This window comes from Schistocerca piceifrons, chromosome 2 (assembly GCF_021461385.2).
Source record: "Schistocerca piceifrons isolate TAMUIC-IGC-003096 chromosome 2, iqSchPice1.1, whole genome shotgun sequence".
NCBI classification, from domain to species: Eukaryota; Metazoa; Arthropoda; class Insecta; order Orthoptera; family Acrididae; genus Schistocerca; species Schistocerca piceifrons.
The window spans coordinates 657,250,946-657,269,476 of NC_060139.1; the positions used below are offsets into that span (position 1 = coordinate 657,250,946).

General features: G+C 39.1%; 1 protein-coding gene across 1 annotated transcript in view; it reads left to right on the forward strand.

Annotated features, from left to right (window-relative positions):
- Positions 1-18,531, forward strand: part of LOC124776994 (unconventional myosin-XV-like) — a 465,068-nt gene that overhangs the window by 191,836 nt on the left and 254,701 nt on the right. Inside the window, exons 34-36 of the mRNA XM_047252242.1 lie at positions 8,514-8,762; positions 10,005-10,153; positions 17,797-17,907. Of these exons, the coding sequence (XP_047108198.1) occupies positions 8,514-8,762; positions 10,005-10,153; positions 17,797-17,907 (509 nt within the window). The remainder of the gene's footprint in view (positions 1-8,513; positions 8,763-10,004; positions 10,154-17,796; positions 17,908-18,531) is intronic.

Consider the following 18,531-nt stretch of genomic DNA (forward strand, 5'->3'; position numbering starts at 1 on the left):
GGAATAAGTAAATAAAAATGGTGAATAAGCAAAACATAGAGTTGGGATATAGGTTAGTCATAAGCAAAGACAAACAGACATTGAATTAAATCTTATATGTTTATTGTATTAAATTGCCTAGAAACATGCGCATACCCAACTTTGCAAATTCTTGACTTCCCTTGAGGTGGTTGTTTACTGTGGACAGTGTCTTACAACAATAATGACTCTTTTACTCTTGGCAAAATTTAGGTAATTTAGTTACCATTCCAAAACTTGTCTGAAGTAAATCTTTTCATTCTTTAAGGTTAATAAACAAGTTTATATTAAAATTTAACTGTTTTTTGTCAAGGAAATCCCAGTAATGCTGTTTGTGGAGATCATTTCTCTCTAGGCACTTTTTAATATATCAACTATAACTATATTTGCATGCTTGGAGAGTGTCTTTGTTTTGTCAGACAACAAGCTTCAGTTGAATCCAACCCCACTTCACAAGAGACAGTGTGCTGATGTGCACTGCCTATAATATCAGCTCACCGGCTGGTGTAACAGTTATTTGTTATGTTTGGGAACACTTCTGCCTAGCCAATATCTGCTTGGAGCTGCATTGATTAAGGCTTTGAAATTACATTAAGTATAATATTAAAAACACGCTCTACATGCAAGATCAATGGCAAATAAATAAAAATAAGCCAGAATCTGCCACAAGAGTACTTAGTTCTATGCTAGTTCATCTAAAGTGTATAAATGGGAATTCTGCTTCAGATCTCCCTGTGATCCTGCAAACCCCATATTTTGAACTTCTTATGCGTGTATGTCATCTTCCAACTTCTTCCTACTTCTTTCCAGTTGTTTGCTGCTAAAGATACTTACATCAGTTATGTTAATGATTGTCTTTAGCATGAAACAGGTACTCATTACAGAAAAAAAACTATCCATTTGTCAAACAATGAAAAATCCAGAATAGAATGGTGACAGTAACAAAACGACTGCCAGCCTGGCCTTGGCAACTAGAGACTGTGGTCACGTGTGTGAAAGTTGTGTTTGCTTGAATGTGCATGTGTATCATCTCGTCTAATTCAGAAGAAGGCCTTTTGGCCAAAAGCTTGTATGTTTAGCTGTCTTTTTGTTGTGCCTATCCATTCACTACCTGTTTATAGGACTCAAGCACTTTGAACTGAGAAAATGTGTAAAACTGTAAAATAGTATATAATGAAGTTTGCACTACCACACAGGACTTTACAGAAAGAGGCACTTGCTCACTTGAGCATTATAAAGCTGTACCAAAAGACCGGGCCGTAATACTTTGCACGTCTGGTCAGACGATCATCTGCATGATTGAGCAATAGTGGGAGGGGGATTAGAAATTCTTGCAAGTGCAAAGCCATGTACTGGAATTACTTACCCATTTTGTGGAAACAGCATTTTGACTCAAGAACATGGACCTACCATCATTCTAAACATCATCACAATCGTAAATTGTACTTCCACACTCAGTGAACAGTCACTTCCTATATGACACATTAATTTTGTGTAATTAGTGTGAAATAATAACTGTTTGTTATTCAGGTGCTGTTTTGGACACTCAGAACAGTGCTTGAAAAGTGTTAGTACTTAGATAAATGTGGTACTAACTCAGAAATGAACAGTTCCAATGAAACATTCATATACATGATCTGCCTCCAAGGCTGTCCAGTAGAGACTTGTAATTACAATCTTGCCAACATCAAAGCTGGCTCCCCTCCCACTAGACACAAGCCCTCTCACGATGAGTCCATTTGACATACCCAATTTTGCAAATGAATGAATGCATACAAAATCTAACAGAGGAAACAAATTTATTAAGTTCTGTCCTCCATTACCCCCTTAGTATTTTAATTAAAATTCTTCTTTACCTGAAGTGTTAACAAACTACAGGGAATATTTTACAAAATTCTCAATATATTGTGTTGAGATAACACATAGCAGACCAGTACTGGAATTCCCCTTCAACATAGCTGTTCCATGGGTATTTTAGTTCATGGAAGGTCTACCTATGTGAAGATTATTCTAGAACATTCTAGTTCCTCTGTGATTCCCCACACAAATTACCCACCCATCCAACTTCCAGCCTTGCCGCCCTTAGCAACTCAATGCCTCCTAATGTAATCTCTGAGTGTTTGCCTGCCTAATGTCATTTCATATGCTCTATCCTTAAGTGAACAGCGTAATTTAAGACAGCATTGAGTTAGGAATTACAAGTTGTCAAACTACCATGGTTTTAGGAGAGGTCCCTGAAAGACGTCCTAGAACTGGCACCATGTATAATTCTAATAATATGTTTCTTTATTTTGAAAATACAATCCCTGTAAGTTGAATTTCCTAAGAAAAATAATTTCATAAGTTGTTGAGGTTGTGTCTTTAGTCTACACTGGCAGGATGCAGCTCTCCAAGCTGTTCCGTACTGTCAAAGCCTGTTCATTTCTGCATAACTAATGCAACCTACATCCATTTCAACCTTCTTGCTGCAGTCAAGTCTCATTTCCCTCTACAATTTCTACCTTCAACGCTTCCCTTGGTAACTAAATTGACATTCCTTGATGCCACAATATGTGTCTTGTAAACCAATCCCATAATTTTTTTCTGCCCAATTCAATTCTGTACCTCCTCCTGATAAACTCATCTAATCTTCAGTATTATCCTGCAGCACCACATTTGAAAACCTTCTATTTTCTTCTGGTCTGATCTGTTTGACATTGACGTTTCGCTTCCATACAAAGCTGCGTGGAAGTATGAAGAATAAGTTAGTTTCTTCATTTAAAAAAATCACTTGTAATAGAAAGCTATGTGGAAGTATGAAGAATAAGTTAGTTTCTTCATTTAAAAAAATCACTTGTAATAGATCCAGCTGACCTAAGATAATTAATTCTAGAGCATGGGTTTCACTATTTTCTTTTTCTGTTGCTTTGTTCAGAAAGACTATTTTTGTAGATTGAGAAGTTCTATGGAAACTGTTGAATGGTATGTACTGAATCTTATCAAAATTCAGTGATAATCCACTTTCTGTGAAGTACCTGCAGATGTTTTCAACTATTTCATTAGGTGCCGTTACATTAACAGATCTAGTACTGTTTTTATTCTTGCAGTGCATCTTGTGGCAATGCAAGTAGATCAGTCATGTATATCAGAAACAACAGAGTACCAAAAAGTAGGACTCTGTGGCATGCCTTATCTGATAGCTCCAAATTGTCAGTACCTGCTATGATAATAATACACTCCTGGAAATTGAAATAAGAACACCGTGAATTCATTGTCCCAGGAAGGGGAAACTTTATTGACACATTCCTGGGGTCAGATACATCACATGATCACACTGACAGAACCACAGGCACATAGACACAGGCAACAGAGCATGCACAATGTCGGCACTAGTACAGTGTATATCCACCTTTCGCAGCAATGCAGGCTGCTATTCTCCCATGGAGACGATCGTAGAGATGCTGGATGTAGTCCTGTGGAACGGCTTGCCATGCCATTTCCACCTGGCGCCTCAGTTGGACCAGCGTTCGTGCTGGACGTGCAGACTGCGTGAGACGACGCTTCATCCAGTCCCAAACATGCTCAATGGGGGACAGATCCGGAGATCTTGCTGGCCAGAGTAGTTGACTTACACCTTCTAGAGCACATTGGGTGGCACGGGATACATGCGGACGTGCATTGTCCTGTTGGAACAGCAAGTTCCCTTGCCGGTCTAGGAATGGTAGAACGATGGGTTCAATGACGGTTTGGATGTACCGTGCACTATTCAGTGTCCCCTCGACGATCACCAGTGGTGTACGGCCAGTGTAGGAGATCGCTCCCCACACCATGATGCCGGGTGTTGGCTCTGTGTGCCTCGGTCGTATGCAGTCCTGATTGTGGCGCTCACCTGCACGGCGCCAAACACGCATACGACCATCATTGGAACCAAGGCAGAAGCGACTCTCATCGCCGAAGACGACACGTCTCCATTCGCCCCCCCATTCACGCCTGTCGCGACACCACTGGAGGCGGGCTGCACTATGTTGGGGCGTGAGCGGAAGACGGCCTAACGGTGTGCGGGACCGTAGCCCAGCTTCATGGAGACGGTTGCGAATGGTCCTCGCCGATACCCCAGGAGCAACAGTGTCCCTAATTTGCTGGGAAGTGGCGGTGCGGTCCCCTACGGCACTGCGTAGGATCCTACGGTCTTGGCGTGCATCCGTGCGTCGTTGCGGTCCGGTCCCAGGTCGACGGGCACGTGCACCTTCCGCCGACCACTGGCGACAACATCGATGTACTGTGGAGACCTCACGCCCCACGTGTTGAGCAATTCGGCGGTACGTCCACCCGGCCTCCCGCATGCCCACTATACGCCTTCGCTCAAAGTCCGTCAACTGCACATACGGTTCACGTCCACGCTGTCGCGGCATGCTACCAGTGTTAAAGACTGCGATGGAGCTCCGTATGCCACGGCAAACTGGCTGACACTGACGGCGGCGGTGCACAAATGCTGCGCAGCTAGCGCCATTCGACGGCCAACACCGCGGTTCCTGGTGTGTCCGCTGTGCCGTGCGTGTGATCATTGCTTGTACAGCCCTCTCGCAGTGTCCGGAGCAAGTATGGTGGGTCTGACACACCGGTGTCAATGTGTTCTTTTTTCCATTTCCAGGAGTGTATGTAACTGACACACTCTGCATTCTGCCATGCAGATAATAAAAGCTATGAACCTACTGTTGTATTGTTTCATAATATTTTAGCTACCATCTTCTCACCAGTCTCTCGAGCCATCTTCTCCTCCGCAGCATAGACAGCAATGCTATACTGTCTCCAAAAATGTCTGTTTTTCTGATGACTTGAGTGATAAGCCCTTGTAATAATTGTGTGTTTTCTATGCAAAACTTTAGTGGCTACTCCCTTGTGAAAAGTGCCATTCTTTTGTTGAAAATGTTGCAGACATTTGTGATATTTAATCTAGAAGCAGAATTTGCTATTAAAATTAAGACATCATTCATTTGTGTTGTGCAAGAAGTGTTTGTGTTCAATAATTGTTGGAAGTTAGATGCATAGAAATTTCTATTGATTCACAGTATTTACAAGAATAATTTTCGAAATAAGTTGAATGGCTATACTATGCATTAAAATAACTCTAATTTTTCAATTTAAATATTGTGGATTGTTGAGGTGCTGTAATGAATTGTTACTACGAATTCAGCCCAAACATCAACAGTAGCAGAAAAGTTATTTTGTACTATGATTCTAAAAGCTGGTGCTATGCATGCTTACTTACTTACTCCTTGGCACTACAGCCCGTGTAGGGCCTTGGCTTCTCTGACGATCACAGCCCAATCCTGATGATTTTCTGCTCGTTTCCTCCATCTCCTGACTCCAATCTTTCTCAAATCATTTTCAACATCCTCCAGCCATCATTTCTGGGTCTCCCTTTGCTCCTTTTGCCACTTGGATTTCCTGTGTAAACCTTTTTCACAGCTCAATCCTCCAACTTTCACTCTACATGGTCCAGCCGTCTCAAACTGTTACACTTAATTTCAGTCACCAAGTCAGGATTTCTATACAGTTCTTCCAATTCCTTGTTTCTCCTTATCCTCCATTGCCCCGCCTTATATAGGGCTCCGAAAATGTTTTTTAATATTTTCCTCTCCCATCTTCTCAAGAGCTCTTCTTCTGCTACAGTCATTGTCCATGTTTCTGAGCCATACATTATCACCAGTCTTATGACTGTTCGATAGACAGTCACCTTCGATTTTCTGCCCAGACTACATACTGAAGGATCTTGATCAGGGCCCAGTAAGCTCTATTTCCTGCAGCAATCCTAGATTTTATTTCTTCTCTTATTCTGCTATCCTCCATAACCAGCACTCCCACGTATTGGAACCTCTCACATCTCTCATAATTGCCTCCGTTCAACTTAATATATTTCTCTTTAACAACAGCTACGCATGCTACTATATCAAATCTTACACTTTCTTGAGAGGGTGGCACTAGAACAGAACTGTGGCAAACAATAATAAATAATCAATAACATTTATTAATACAGGGTGTACATAAAGTCTGGGAACACTTTCAATTATTTATTGCACAAGAACTAAACATTGTAACAATGTCATACATATTGCATTTTGAAGAGAAACTCTGATAGTGTTTTTTTAGAAACATTCAATATGCGAACTATGAGTGACCCAGCAGACGTCAATACGGTAATCGAATTTTTGCCATACCCGTCCCAACATGGCATTGTCGACTGTGGCAGTTGCTCATATTCTCTCCTTGATCTCTCCTACATCACGGGGTAGAGGCGGTACATACACCAGATCTTTAATGTGTCTCCACAGAAAAAGTTGCATGGAGTGAGATCTGGTGATTGGAGAGGCCATTTCATGAAGCAGCTGTCCCCTTCTGTAGCATGCCCAATCCATCGATGTGGCAGCTCTGTGTTCAGGTACCCATGAACTTCATGATGAAAATGGGGTGGAGCCCCATTCTGCTGAAAGATGAACAGAGAGTCCGATTGCATTTGAGGCATCAGCCATTGCTGCCTTGTACCTCAGATTCGACAATTATGACGGTTCACTTTCCCATTAGTGTGAAAAGTGGTTTCATTGCTAAAAATTAAGCGATCAAGAATGCCATCCCCATCCTCATTCAGTTGTTGCAACTGTGAACAAAACTCAAAACGCTTGTCTTTTGTTGTTGTCATTGACCTTCTGCACTAGCTCCAATTTGAATGGTTTCATAGACAGCTTCTGTCGCAGGACTTTCCACACTGTCATTGAAGCCATTTTGAGTTCACGGGATGCACGACACACCAATTTCTTTGGACTCCTTATGAATGTCTCTCGTATGCGCTCCATATTCATTTCCCTCACACTGGGACATCCGCTTCTCTTTGCCGAGCACAAGCAACTCGTCGTAACAAATTTGTTGCGCCAGTGGTAAAGGGCCTTCCTTGTTGGTGCTTCTTACCATACTTGGCTCTAAACATCCGTTGAACAGCTGTAGCATACTTGTTTTTGTCGAACTCCAACAGACAGAAAGCTTGCTTTGAACCTGAACTCACCATGTTTATAAGTAGTGTTGACTATCGACAAATTACCAAACCACGCTGAGGCAGTATACATGAAAATAGCTTTCAGGGTTTCTCTTCAAAATAACATATGTGTGATATCTGTACAATTTTTTGTTCTTGTAGAATTAATAATTGAAAGTATTCCTGGACTTTGTGTACACCCTGTAGTTATGATACAATATTGTTCTTAACTTTGGTACATAGCACTAGATGTTGTACAACTAATACAATGAACTCTAAGTAACTTGGCATTCTGTTATATTATCACTATGACTGAAAGTACTATGCAGACATTTGCAATTAACTGTCACCATTGATCTGTAAATAGTGACTGCTAAGTCAAAACTATAGTCTTCTGAATGGACTTCTGGGAACTTTGATCTGTAGCATAATCGCATGAGATGCTGTCACTATCAAAACCAGGGAAACTGCAGGAACTGTCAGAGTTTCCGCAGCAAGTCAACTTTTGTGCCTGTTGGCAGAGGGACCTCCATCCTTCCCAGTGCTAGATAGAAGCAAAATAGTCCACTGTTGACAGCACTCTCTGTGACAGCTGACAGCATGTATCAGCAGACAAATACAACACACTGAAGGACGTGGCACAGAAGCAGATTGTAGTCCTGATTGGCAAGTGCCATCTGGGGACGGCTGCTTGGAACTGAGAAAGTCCCAGGCAAGTGGTGTGGTGGTGTGGCCTCCCTTTGTGTTGCTGTGTACCTCTTGCCATGTACACAATACAGACAACTAAAACAACACTGTTTTGCTTCATTTGCTTATTATTCACATGATAAGTTGGCATTTTGACAGAAGTAGCATGCACTCATGTTTTGCTGGTTTGTGCCACTTATTTAGTGAGCAAGAACTATAACCAAAAGGAACTTAAAGGTTAACATAAACGAACAAAGATTGTTGCATAATTCATATCCCGTGAAAACAATGCATTTTTGTAAAGCTGCTATTATTCTCTTGTATCACAAGAAATATAAATCTACTCTTCACAACTCAGAATTACACATAGGATTTTTTTTCCCAAGGACTGTTAATCAGATAGCAGATAGTGTAAATGAAGTATAATTAAAGCATTGGACATATTCACAAATCAGATTTGATGTAAACATAAGATGTAGTTACATTTTCCATCAAAAGAGATTAAATATTCAGGAACTGAATGAAAGAACCAGATTTCCTCATTAATGGAGGCACCATAAATCCATAGAAGAGGGAAATCAATGATGAAAGAACATTTGAAAATCTTTTAAGTTTTGAATTTAAGTTGCTAAAGGATGGCTATGTGTCTATTCCTTACTTCTGTTCCTTGGCTTCTATAAAAATAAAGATTTTGTATTGTATGCTATTTGTCTTTTGCTTATCAATAGTTTCATCACATTCCATTATCTAACATTCTGTTATGATTAAGATGTGAAAATATATCATATTCTTGGTGTTTTAGGCACCATCACCTGGAATGGCACCACCTCCTCCCCCTCCACCTATGCCACCACCTCCTGACCATTCTGACCCTTCAGAAGCTAGACCATTCTTAGATCCATATGGACGAGCAAAGACTGTTCGCATTGGGAAATGGCGATGGCCTCCTCCTAAAAATGAGACAGAAGATCCCAATGACAGTTTTTTGCAGTTCAAGCTGCGGCAGCATCAACGCAAGAATACACCACAGTCACAGCAGCAATACAGCCAGGTATGTTAGAATTTTATTTGTTAATAATGTCCACAAAGTTTGTAAACCAGCCGTACAATGCTATGAAGAGTGTTTCTTTATTTACTTAGTAAAGATTTAGATGAATATTGTAATCATTCATGAAAAACGTATTTCAAAGGAGAAACATATAAGATACATCTCATATAATCTTGTTATCTTGTAAATACGTCTCACCATTACTATGATGAACCACAATGAAGCAAACTGACAGAGGTGTATAGCAAGCATTTTTCAAATAAAATAATAAGATAAATCATATGCATAAAATAAGGAAAATCCTGTAAGAACTAATAGTAGATATGATTCCTTTTGTTTTTACATCTTAATTTCATTTTCTTTTGTATACAACACAGAAAACAGCAAATCATTTGATTTTGGTGTAAAGTCCAATTCTTCACCCTACTACTGTTATCTGGAGTTGACAGTGTCATTATAAACCGTAAGATAGTGACTGATTTCTTTTCATTTCATATTCTGTGTTATGAGCTAGTAACACTGATGGGAGCTCTTTATCTCTTTTTATTGTAAAAATTAAGAGGGTAATGATATATAAATTGACTCCGTACTCAAATAATATAAAATTGCATATATGAAAATGATTAGAAATATTATATTTTGTAATGTGGTACACAGATCGTTTCAGAAATACTGATTGAATGGGTTACATATCATTCTCCATTGTTAGGCCAGTTGTAGAATACACAACAATGATGCAATATCCTAATAACAATGCTGCCAAACAAAAACACAAAATAATTATTGCAGATCACATATAAATTATATGCCACACAAATAAAAATATGAAATGCATTGTTAGGTTTTACAGACCATCAAACTATTAAAGACACTCTCATTTTGATTTATTTTGAGTGAAATAGCACAGAATCAACTTCAGCAGTCAGTGTGAACAATAACAGATTAACATGATCATTCTGTTTCTTTTTTTCCCCTCTCATTGCAATACTGTGAAAACATCAGATTTTCTATAAGCTTCTTTAAATTTATGACGAGATGTGAAAACAGAGTTATAAGTATTATGGTAGTAGTGTAATGCACTCTGGGGCTGGAAGTCATGAGTGACTAAAGGGCATGAAAAACAAAACAGGAAAGTAAAAGAACAATGAAAAGAAGAAAGATTAAAAGAAAGAATAGAGGAACAGCAATGCATATCTGAAGGATGAATGGCATATTTATAAAATATTGCTTCACTTTGAATTTCAGGAATATGGTGATATGACTGAGGGCATTGAATGGGAAGAATTTGAAATACCAGAGAGAGGGGGAAGGGTGACATCTCCTTCTCCAAGGAAGGACAGTCATTCCAGCAAACCACCAGAAATTTCTCCAACTAAAGAGAAATCTTCTGCAAAGTAAGTTTTCAAATCATGTTCTTTCTGGTTTTAAGTTCTCAACAACATTATCTCTGCAAAATTCACAAAAAGTACAAGGAAAGACAATCATTGACAGTATAAACAAAGGATTCAGCATTGAATAAGCCTATAAACAAGTTATGGATAACTCAGCTTCCAAACTTACAGTTCATCTTGGAGCATACGTATAACTACACACTTTCCTAATGCTGCAGAGCAACTGAATGTTTCAGTATACCATTGCTTACATGCCATTCAGGATTTCCATTGCCATATTAAAGTTTTTTTTATGTATATTAAAGTTTTTTTTATGTATATGATTGTGAAATTACGGTCAAATAAACCTCCATTTCGATTAGACATTGAGATCAGTAGGCACATAAGTAAGACTGAATAAGTTGCTATGCACACACACACACACACACACACACACACACACACACACACACATGCAAATGCATGCATGTATGCAGGTTCATGGCTACATTGTCCCTGTTGACTGCATTGTACTCGTGCTGCAGCTCAACTGTGTGTGTGTGTGTGTGTGTGTGTGTGTGTGTGTGTGTGGTACACTTATGCATTTTCTGTAGTAATTATATCTGAAGAAGGACGTTGTCTGAAAACTTACCAACACATCCAGTCTTGTTTATGTGGCTGTTGACCACTTAACATGTCACCAATGTTTATTTTACATGTCTAGTTCCATATACCAAATTGAGGAACAAATCTCCAAGGTCTTGGACCATGTCGGTACATGAAATTAAAACATAGAAGTAATAACAGATAAAATAAAATGTTTATGAACCCAAAAAAAGATAAGCCATAAGTTGATGTAAATGGAATCAGCAATATAACACAGGAATCAGCTTAATTTTTCAAGGAACTCCTCTACAGAATAGAAGGAGTGACCCATGAGGAAACCCTTTAGTTTTAATGTGAAAGTGCATGGATTATTGCTAAGATTTTTGAATTTTTGTGGTAGCTCATTGAAAATAGATGCAGCAGTATACGGCACACCTTTCTGAACAAGAGTCAAGGATGTGGAATCCAAATGCAGATTGGATTTCTGCCTAGTATTAACAGAGTGAAAGTTGCTAATTCTTGGGAATAAGCTGATATTTGTTAATAAGAAAGAGTAAAGGATGTATATATTGGGAGGCCAGTGTCAGAATACCCAGACTAATGAACAGCAGCCAACAAGGGGTTCGCGAGCTTACACCACTTATGCCCAAACTGCCCATTTCTGAGTCAAAAATATGCTTTGACAATGGGAAGAGTTACCCCAAAATATAACACCATATGTCTTAAGCGAATGAAAGTAAGCAAAGTAGACTACTTTTCATGGTGAACTATCACTTACTTTAGATACTGTTCAAATAGTAAAAATGGCAGCATTAAGTCTTTGAACAGGATTCTGAATGTGGGCTTTCCATGACAGTTTACTGTCTATTTGATCACCTAGAAATCTGAACTGTTCAGTTTCTCTAATCATATGCCCATTCCTTTTCTACAAGCCATGGACTTATCTCATGAACGGCACTATTTGAAACAGTGCCAGCATTGCAAGCAATATCGTTTACTATTGAGCTAGTGCCATCAGCAAACAGAAATATTTTAGAATCAGTTGTAATACTAGAGGGCATATCATTTATATAAATAAGAAACAGGAATGGCCCCAACACTGATCCCTGGGGCACCTCTCATTTAACCATGCCCCACTTATACCCCACATCATACCCATTCTCAACACTGTGGGTAAGGACCTTTTGCTGTCTGTTGTTACAGTAAGAGGTGAACCAATTGTGATCTATTCTCTGTATTCCATAATGGTCCAACTTCTCGATCAATACTTTGTGATCAACACAAATGCCTTGGTTAAATTAAAAAAAAAGATGTCTCGCTTTTGGAACTTTTTCTTTAATCTATCCAGTACCTCACAGAGAAAAGAGAATATAGCATTTTCATTTGTTAAACCACTCCTAAAACTAAACTGTTCATTTGATAGCAAATTATGTGAAATAAAATGATTAATTATCTCCTTACATACAAAGCCTTTTCAATAACTTTAGCAAACACTGATGGCATATGAATAGGTCTAAAATTGCCCACATTATCCCTTTCTCCCTTTTTATAAAGAAGGTTTACTAATGAATACTTGAACCAGTTCAGGAAACTGACCATTCTTAAAGGAAAAATTACAAGTATGGCTAAGTATGAGGCTAACATGTACAGCACAGTACTTTAATATTCTGACAGGTACTCCATCAATACATTTACTACTTCCATCATTTTTATTCCACAAAGTACTTTTCATCATTGTATAATTTTCAGTCTGCTTGGTTCAGGGATAAGGTTCTGTTAAATAACAAAATATAATCTATAGTGCATAGCCTAATATTTTAATAACCACAGCACATCAAGCAGTTAGTCCATAATTTTTGGATTTTGAAAGTCACTAATTTATATCTTTGATTACTTAAAAATATAAAAATTGAGGTTATTGTTGAAAATAAAACTGTTTCTCTTTTTTTGCTCCCAACCATACACTTTTCAATGTTTTCTGCATCATTGTCAATTAATTCTGTAATTTCTGAAATCCATATTTGGGTTCATATCAGGCAGTCTGCCTTATTTACCACTACTGTTATTTGCAATGCTCTGCACTAAACAGACAACAAAGCAGCTATTTGTATACAAGATAATAAACGATTAGTTTGAGATAAGCACTACAAATGACAATGAGAACAGGAATAATCTTACAGACAAATTTTGATCTTGGAGACTTAGGCGTAAGTCCTTACATATGAAGTGAGGGATGGATTTTAGTAGCAAAGTGAAAGACTAAGTATTTCTGATAACAAACTGTAGAAAATGAATATGTGTACCAAGTACAGCAACAGGCCATATCCACAACCAAATATTGACTAGTTGTTGATGAAACAATACCAAAATATGTCTGGATGAAAGTAAAAGAATAAGGGCCACTGTTTTGCTCTAATTGAAGATCTCGCAGTATTTTCTAACAGACCATTTTCACAACTTTTGAGACTGTGGAGCCACTGCTTCTCATTCGTGTAGCTCCTCAGTTGGCATCATGAGGCTGAGTGCATCTCACGCCAGTCCTACCACCAAGGAAAAATCCTTGGCAGTACCAGGAATCAAACCTGGGTTCTTTACATGGCAGCCATCTACAGTGACCATTGAGCTACAGAGATGGTATGATGGTTAGCATTGCTATCTACTGACATGGACATGATGACTTCAAATATTTTGTGGAATGAAAACATGGGGAATGAGGTTTACTAAATGGCATTAGACTGAGTGATTGGCATCAAGTTGGGAACCACATGACACTTACTTATCTTTTCAGTCATTTATTATTTCGAAGTAGGAAAAGAGTGGTAATAGTAGTACACTTTTCTGTCCACTGGCAACCATTCTACAACCACCTCCATCCGTCCCTCATCCTGATTCCACATCATCTGCAGTAATGATACAATATACCCATTGAAGATATTTTTTTAAATTAAAAGTGACATGTATATTGTCAATAGGCTCTTTACTGCCACACTCAAAAACCAGTTGATTTTGTAAATATGCAGATGAAAATGGGAAGTGTTACACCATATGACACCAGTCCAATTTTTTCAAGATTTATATGAGATGTTCATCATGTAACAGGTAGAAAATTATTAAAATTTCATTCCATTTGGAATGGATGTCCATCGTCATTCCCATAGACATGAATACATTTTTGTATTTGTTGTGGCAAGGAAGCAAACAGCTTCCAGGTGTCATCTTAAGGAAATTCTTCCCATGCCTGGAACTCATTTCATATCAGTTCATGAAGACTGCATATTGGATGCTGTTATGAAAGTATATATCTTCCCATTACATTGTAGACATGCTGTATGTGTGACAAATAGGGGACTTATATTCCAGTCAATGATCTGTACATTCCTGTGAAATTATACTATTCTGTTGGAATATGCCATCTACTACCTTGGTCATGAAGTGTGTGACAACATAGTTTACCATTTGTGCCACGTACTAGCGAGCATTATTAATAGCTTCAACCATTACCAAATCAATCCTGTTATCATATCAAGTAGCTCCCTACACCCTGACACCAGAAATTGGGGAGGTTTGCACATTGAAAATCCCTGCTTCTTGTGCCCTTTCACCGCATCAACTACAGATATGTTGGTGTCAATCTTATCGGCACAAATACCAGCAGGACTCATCGCAGAACACCACATAATGCTACTCAATGTCCCAGTTAACTCTGGCTCTACACTACACAAGTCTGCAGTATGGTATCAGTGGTAACTGACACTTGTAAATTTTGTGATCTTAACCCACCTTCCAGCAACATTTCCAGTGGCTCATGGCGACACTCCGTCTGAGATCTCTGCTGAAATTTAGCTGTTGTTATCCATACATTTGTCATAGCCAATCGAACATTCCTACAATTGTTTTGTAGCGTTGTCATAGGTTCATCTCATCACCACTCTTTCTGCAGTCATTACACTACCACCAGCTGTCAGTGGGCCACTCCTTTGTTCATTATGTCAATGATTCCGTCTTTATCAAAGCTTAAAAGATGGTGACAAGCTGGATGTGCACATTTTGCGGGCAAGCTGTGTTGCAATCTCCATCTGGAAAGTTCCAGTAACGTTAGACAGACACAATAGCCACCATGTATGCATACCAATCTTCATCTTTGTCAATGACATTTTCTGTACTGAAAATAAAATCCCAATAAGATGAAATTTTAGTTGCTATATACCACAGGTATAAAAATGTAGGAGTGTCAGAACGTCATTTTCATTCTGCAGCGGAGTGTGTGCTGATATAAAACTTACTAGCAGATTAAAACTGTGTGCTGGACTGGGACTAAAATGTGTGCTAGATTGAGACTCCAACCCACGATCTTTGCCTTTCACAGGAAAGTGCTCTACCAACTGAGCTACCCGAACATGACTCACAACCTGTTTTCACAGCTCGACTTCTGCCAATACTTCATCTCCTACAGGTCTCCCGAACTTCACAAATTCTGTTGCATACCTTGCAGGACTAGCACTGTTGGAAGAAAGAATATTGTTGAGACATGGCGTAGCTGCAGCTGGGGGATTGTTTCCAATGAAATTTTCACTCTGAAGTGGAGTGTGTGCTGATATAAAGGTAGGAGATGTGGTACTGGCGGAAGAAACACTGCGAGGATGCAACATAAGCCATAATCGGGTAGCTCAATTGGTAGAGCACTTACCCGCAAAGGCAAAGTTCTTGGATTCGAGTCTCGGTCCAGGACAAAGTTTTATTCTGCCACGAAGTTTCATATCAGCACACACTCCACTGCAGGGTGAAAATTTTGTTCTGGAAACAATCACCAAAGCTGTGGCTTATGCCATGCCTTCACAGTATCCTTTCTTCTGGGAGTGCTAGTCCCACAAGGTACACAGTTGAATTTCTGTCAAGTTTGGAAGGTAGGAGATTTGGGAGTCATGCTCAGGTAGCTTAGGTGGCATAGCACTTGCCTGTGAAAGGCAAAGATCTGGGATTTGAGGCCCTCTCTGACACACAGTTTTAATCTGCCAGGAAGTTTCAGTGGAACATCTGTTTCAAATTGCTCAGTGAAGGCATTCATGCTGAGTGCTTTCCATTTCTGTCAGTATAAAAAAGTAAATAAAAATTCAGTGATACTGTATAAAGAAGCTCACGATGAATGAGCAGAGGAAATTAAAGGGAATTTGTTGATGATTACTTTATTTCTCTACATCTCCTATGATTTGTATGCTTTGTTTTTGTCCCTCCCCTCCTTTTCTATTTTGCCTTAATGATTCTGTTTATTAATGTGTAGTGTAACATTAAAAAAATTGCTTTTTCAGGGGTTTGATCTTCTCCTTCACATTTCAGTACCAAAAACGTATATTCATTTCCTTATTCCTTATAATCACTCCTACACATTACCCCCATGTTTCAGAGAAAAGGGATTTTCGGTTGCCAGTTTGTTGGATTTACTTTCGATTTCCAAACATTGTTTTTCCTTACTCTTGTCCTGTTCTTACCTGAGGCCTGTTGATGCTGAACAGGAAAAATAAGAAGAAACAACACAGCAGATTCTTGTCTGGATATTGGTTAGTGATCACTTGATTGACTTACAGTGTTGACTGTGGTAAAACTTCTCTCAGGATATGTAACACTGTGACAGAAACGCTACAAAGCCCACTTTGCATTGAATCCTCAAAATGATTGTTTTAATGTAATAAGCAGAAGTTGTACTATACTGCAGGCTGGAATGTCCTCTAGGGAGTCAGCTATGTACATCAAACAGGATCTTTTAAATTCTGACTCGCTGTATATCTTTTCTTCCTTCCTTTATTGCTTCTTGTTGCAGGATTAATTTCTACATTAGAATATGTGCCCCAGAGTAATGAGAAATGCTCAGCATTGTAAGATTTCCTTTGCTTTTCATATTTGATGCTCTGAAGCGAACAGCTTGGGCTGTAGGTGTGTCCATTCATTGTTTGGGCTGTGCCTGATGTGCTTCACTTAGGGCAGCTTCATTTAAAGTCATTAGTAGGTAATTTTTGTTAATTAGCAATACAAGTAGACTCAATACTGGACCTTGGAAAGTCACCAAATTAATTTTTTTCCCTTTCCAAGTTTAATTTTATTTGCATGGTACAGTCTAACATTATGATGTGCTGATTCCTGTTATCAAGATATGATTCTATTCATATGTGAGAATACCATGGTCTATACAAGACTCAGAAATGTAATAGAAGATACCAGTTGGTTACTGTTGGTGTTCAGCTATGCCAGTATCTTGTTTGTGAGGTTATATATGGCCTTCTCTGTTTAGTATTGTTTAAGAAAGCCAAAGAGGGACAGTTAGGAACTTATGGTATGAAAAGTGACTCGGTAATCGATTGTTCACCACATTCACAAAATGGTTTCAAAAGTTTAGAAGGAATGGTCACCTACTTTGTCATGATACTATCTCACATTTTGAAACTAGCAATTCCTTTGGGGGGGGGGGGGGGGGAGGCTAGGTTGGGAAAGGTTAAAAAAGGAGGACAGCTCACTCAGACCCTGGGACAAGCTGTAGTGGGGGCAAGGGTCTAGCCAAAGGTGAGTACTGGCCAACAATTCTGTCTCATAATTTACTAGAGCACGTTATCTCAGGTTACAAGCTTCTATCCTTCTTCAAAGGATAGATATATAAACAGTTAAATAATTGTGCACGTGACCTGGCATGAACTATAGGGCCACAGTGCCAGAACTATATACTTTCATGTGTGCTTACTCAGAAGTAAAACAAATAATTGTAAGCCAACTTAGTATGTTCCAGTTCTTGTTTATGCGCCTATCTTCTGTCCAGCACATGCTCTATACAGTGAAAGGTTACTTATCTTTCCATTGTGTCTTTGGTGCTGCTAAATCCAGGTTTATTTTATTTACAGCAATTATTACTCATTGAACTTGGTTATTTACTGCAGTCACACCTTCACAATGGTACAGGCTATCATAAAATAACCAGGTTTAGCTCATTAACAATTGGTGTGTGCCTTGAAGACATGATCCCTCCCCTTACTACTGTTTGTCTTGTGCCTAATCAGCATTTGCACATGTGTTTGCAGGGCATTTGAAGTTGGTGCTTCACGTCCAGCTCCAGGAAGTATAGGAAAGCTCCGCATCAGCAGTGAAATGCGATCAAAATTGGAAATGGTGACAGCAAATCATAGTATCAGGTAAATACGCTTGCTTAACTTATCAAATGACTGTTTCTGTTTTATGTCAGAGGAAAAGGTTACTGCTGAAGAGTATAAGAGTCACTGCGTCATGTTGTAGGTAACAGTTTAACTTATAACAGCATGACAGATGCTTTCAATAGAAAGCCTGTGGTCTAGAGGTAGCATCTTTGACTACTAATCAAAGTGTCATGGGTCCCAAAATTGAACCAATCCACTGATAAATTTTTAATAAAAGTCATCAGCAATGGCAGCCAAAGGCTTCCTGCATAAGAAGTTAACCTGGAAATGCCAATGGCCTTGTCAGAGAGGGTGGAGGGGCGAACAGAGGTTCAGGGCACTCTCTTGCTCTTAATGTGGGATACTGCCACTAAAAGGTGGAAGAATCAGTGTTGATCAACAGCATGAGGATGCAGAAGACAATGGAGACTACTGCATTAAAGACACATAATATATATCAATGGGCCATGTGGCCTGTGATTGAGAAAGTGTCATAATGTCATAATGATCTCTTCATTGGCAAAAGATTCTGGATGAGCCCCCAATTTGGATCTCTAGGAGGGTACTGCCAAGGGGGAGGTGACCATAAGAAGAAGATGGAATAACCAAAGAAGGGGAACATTC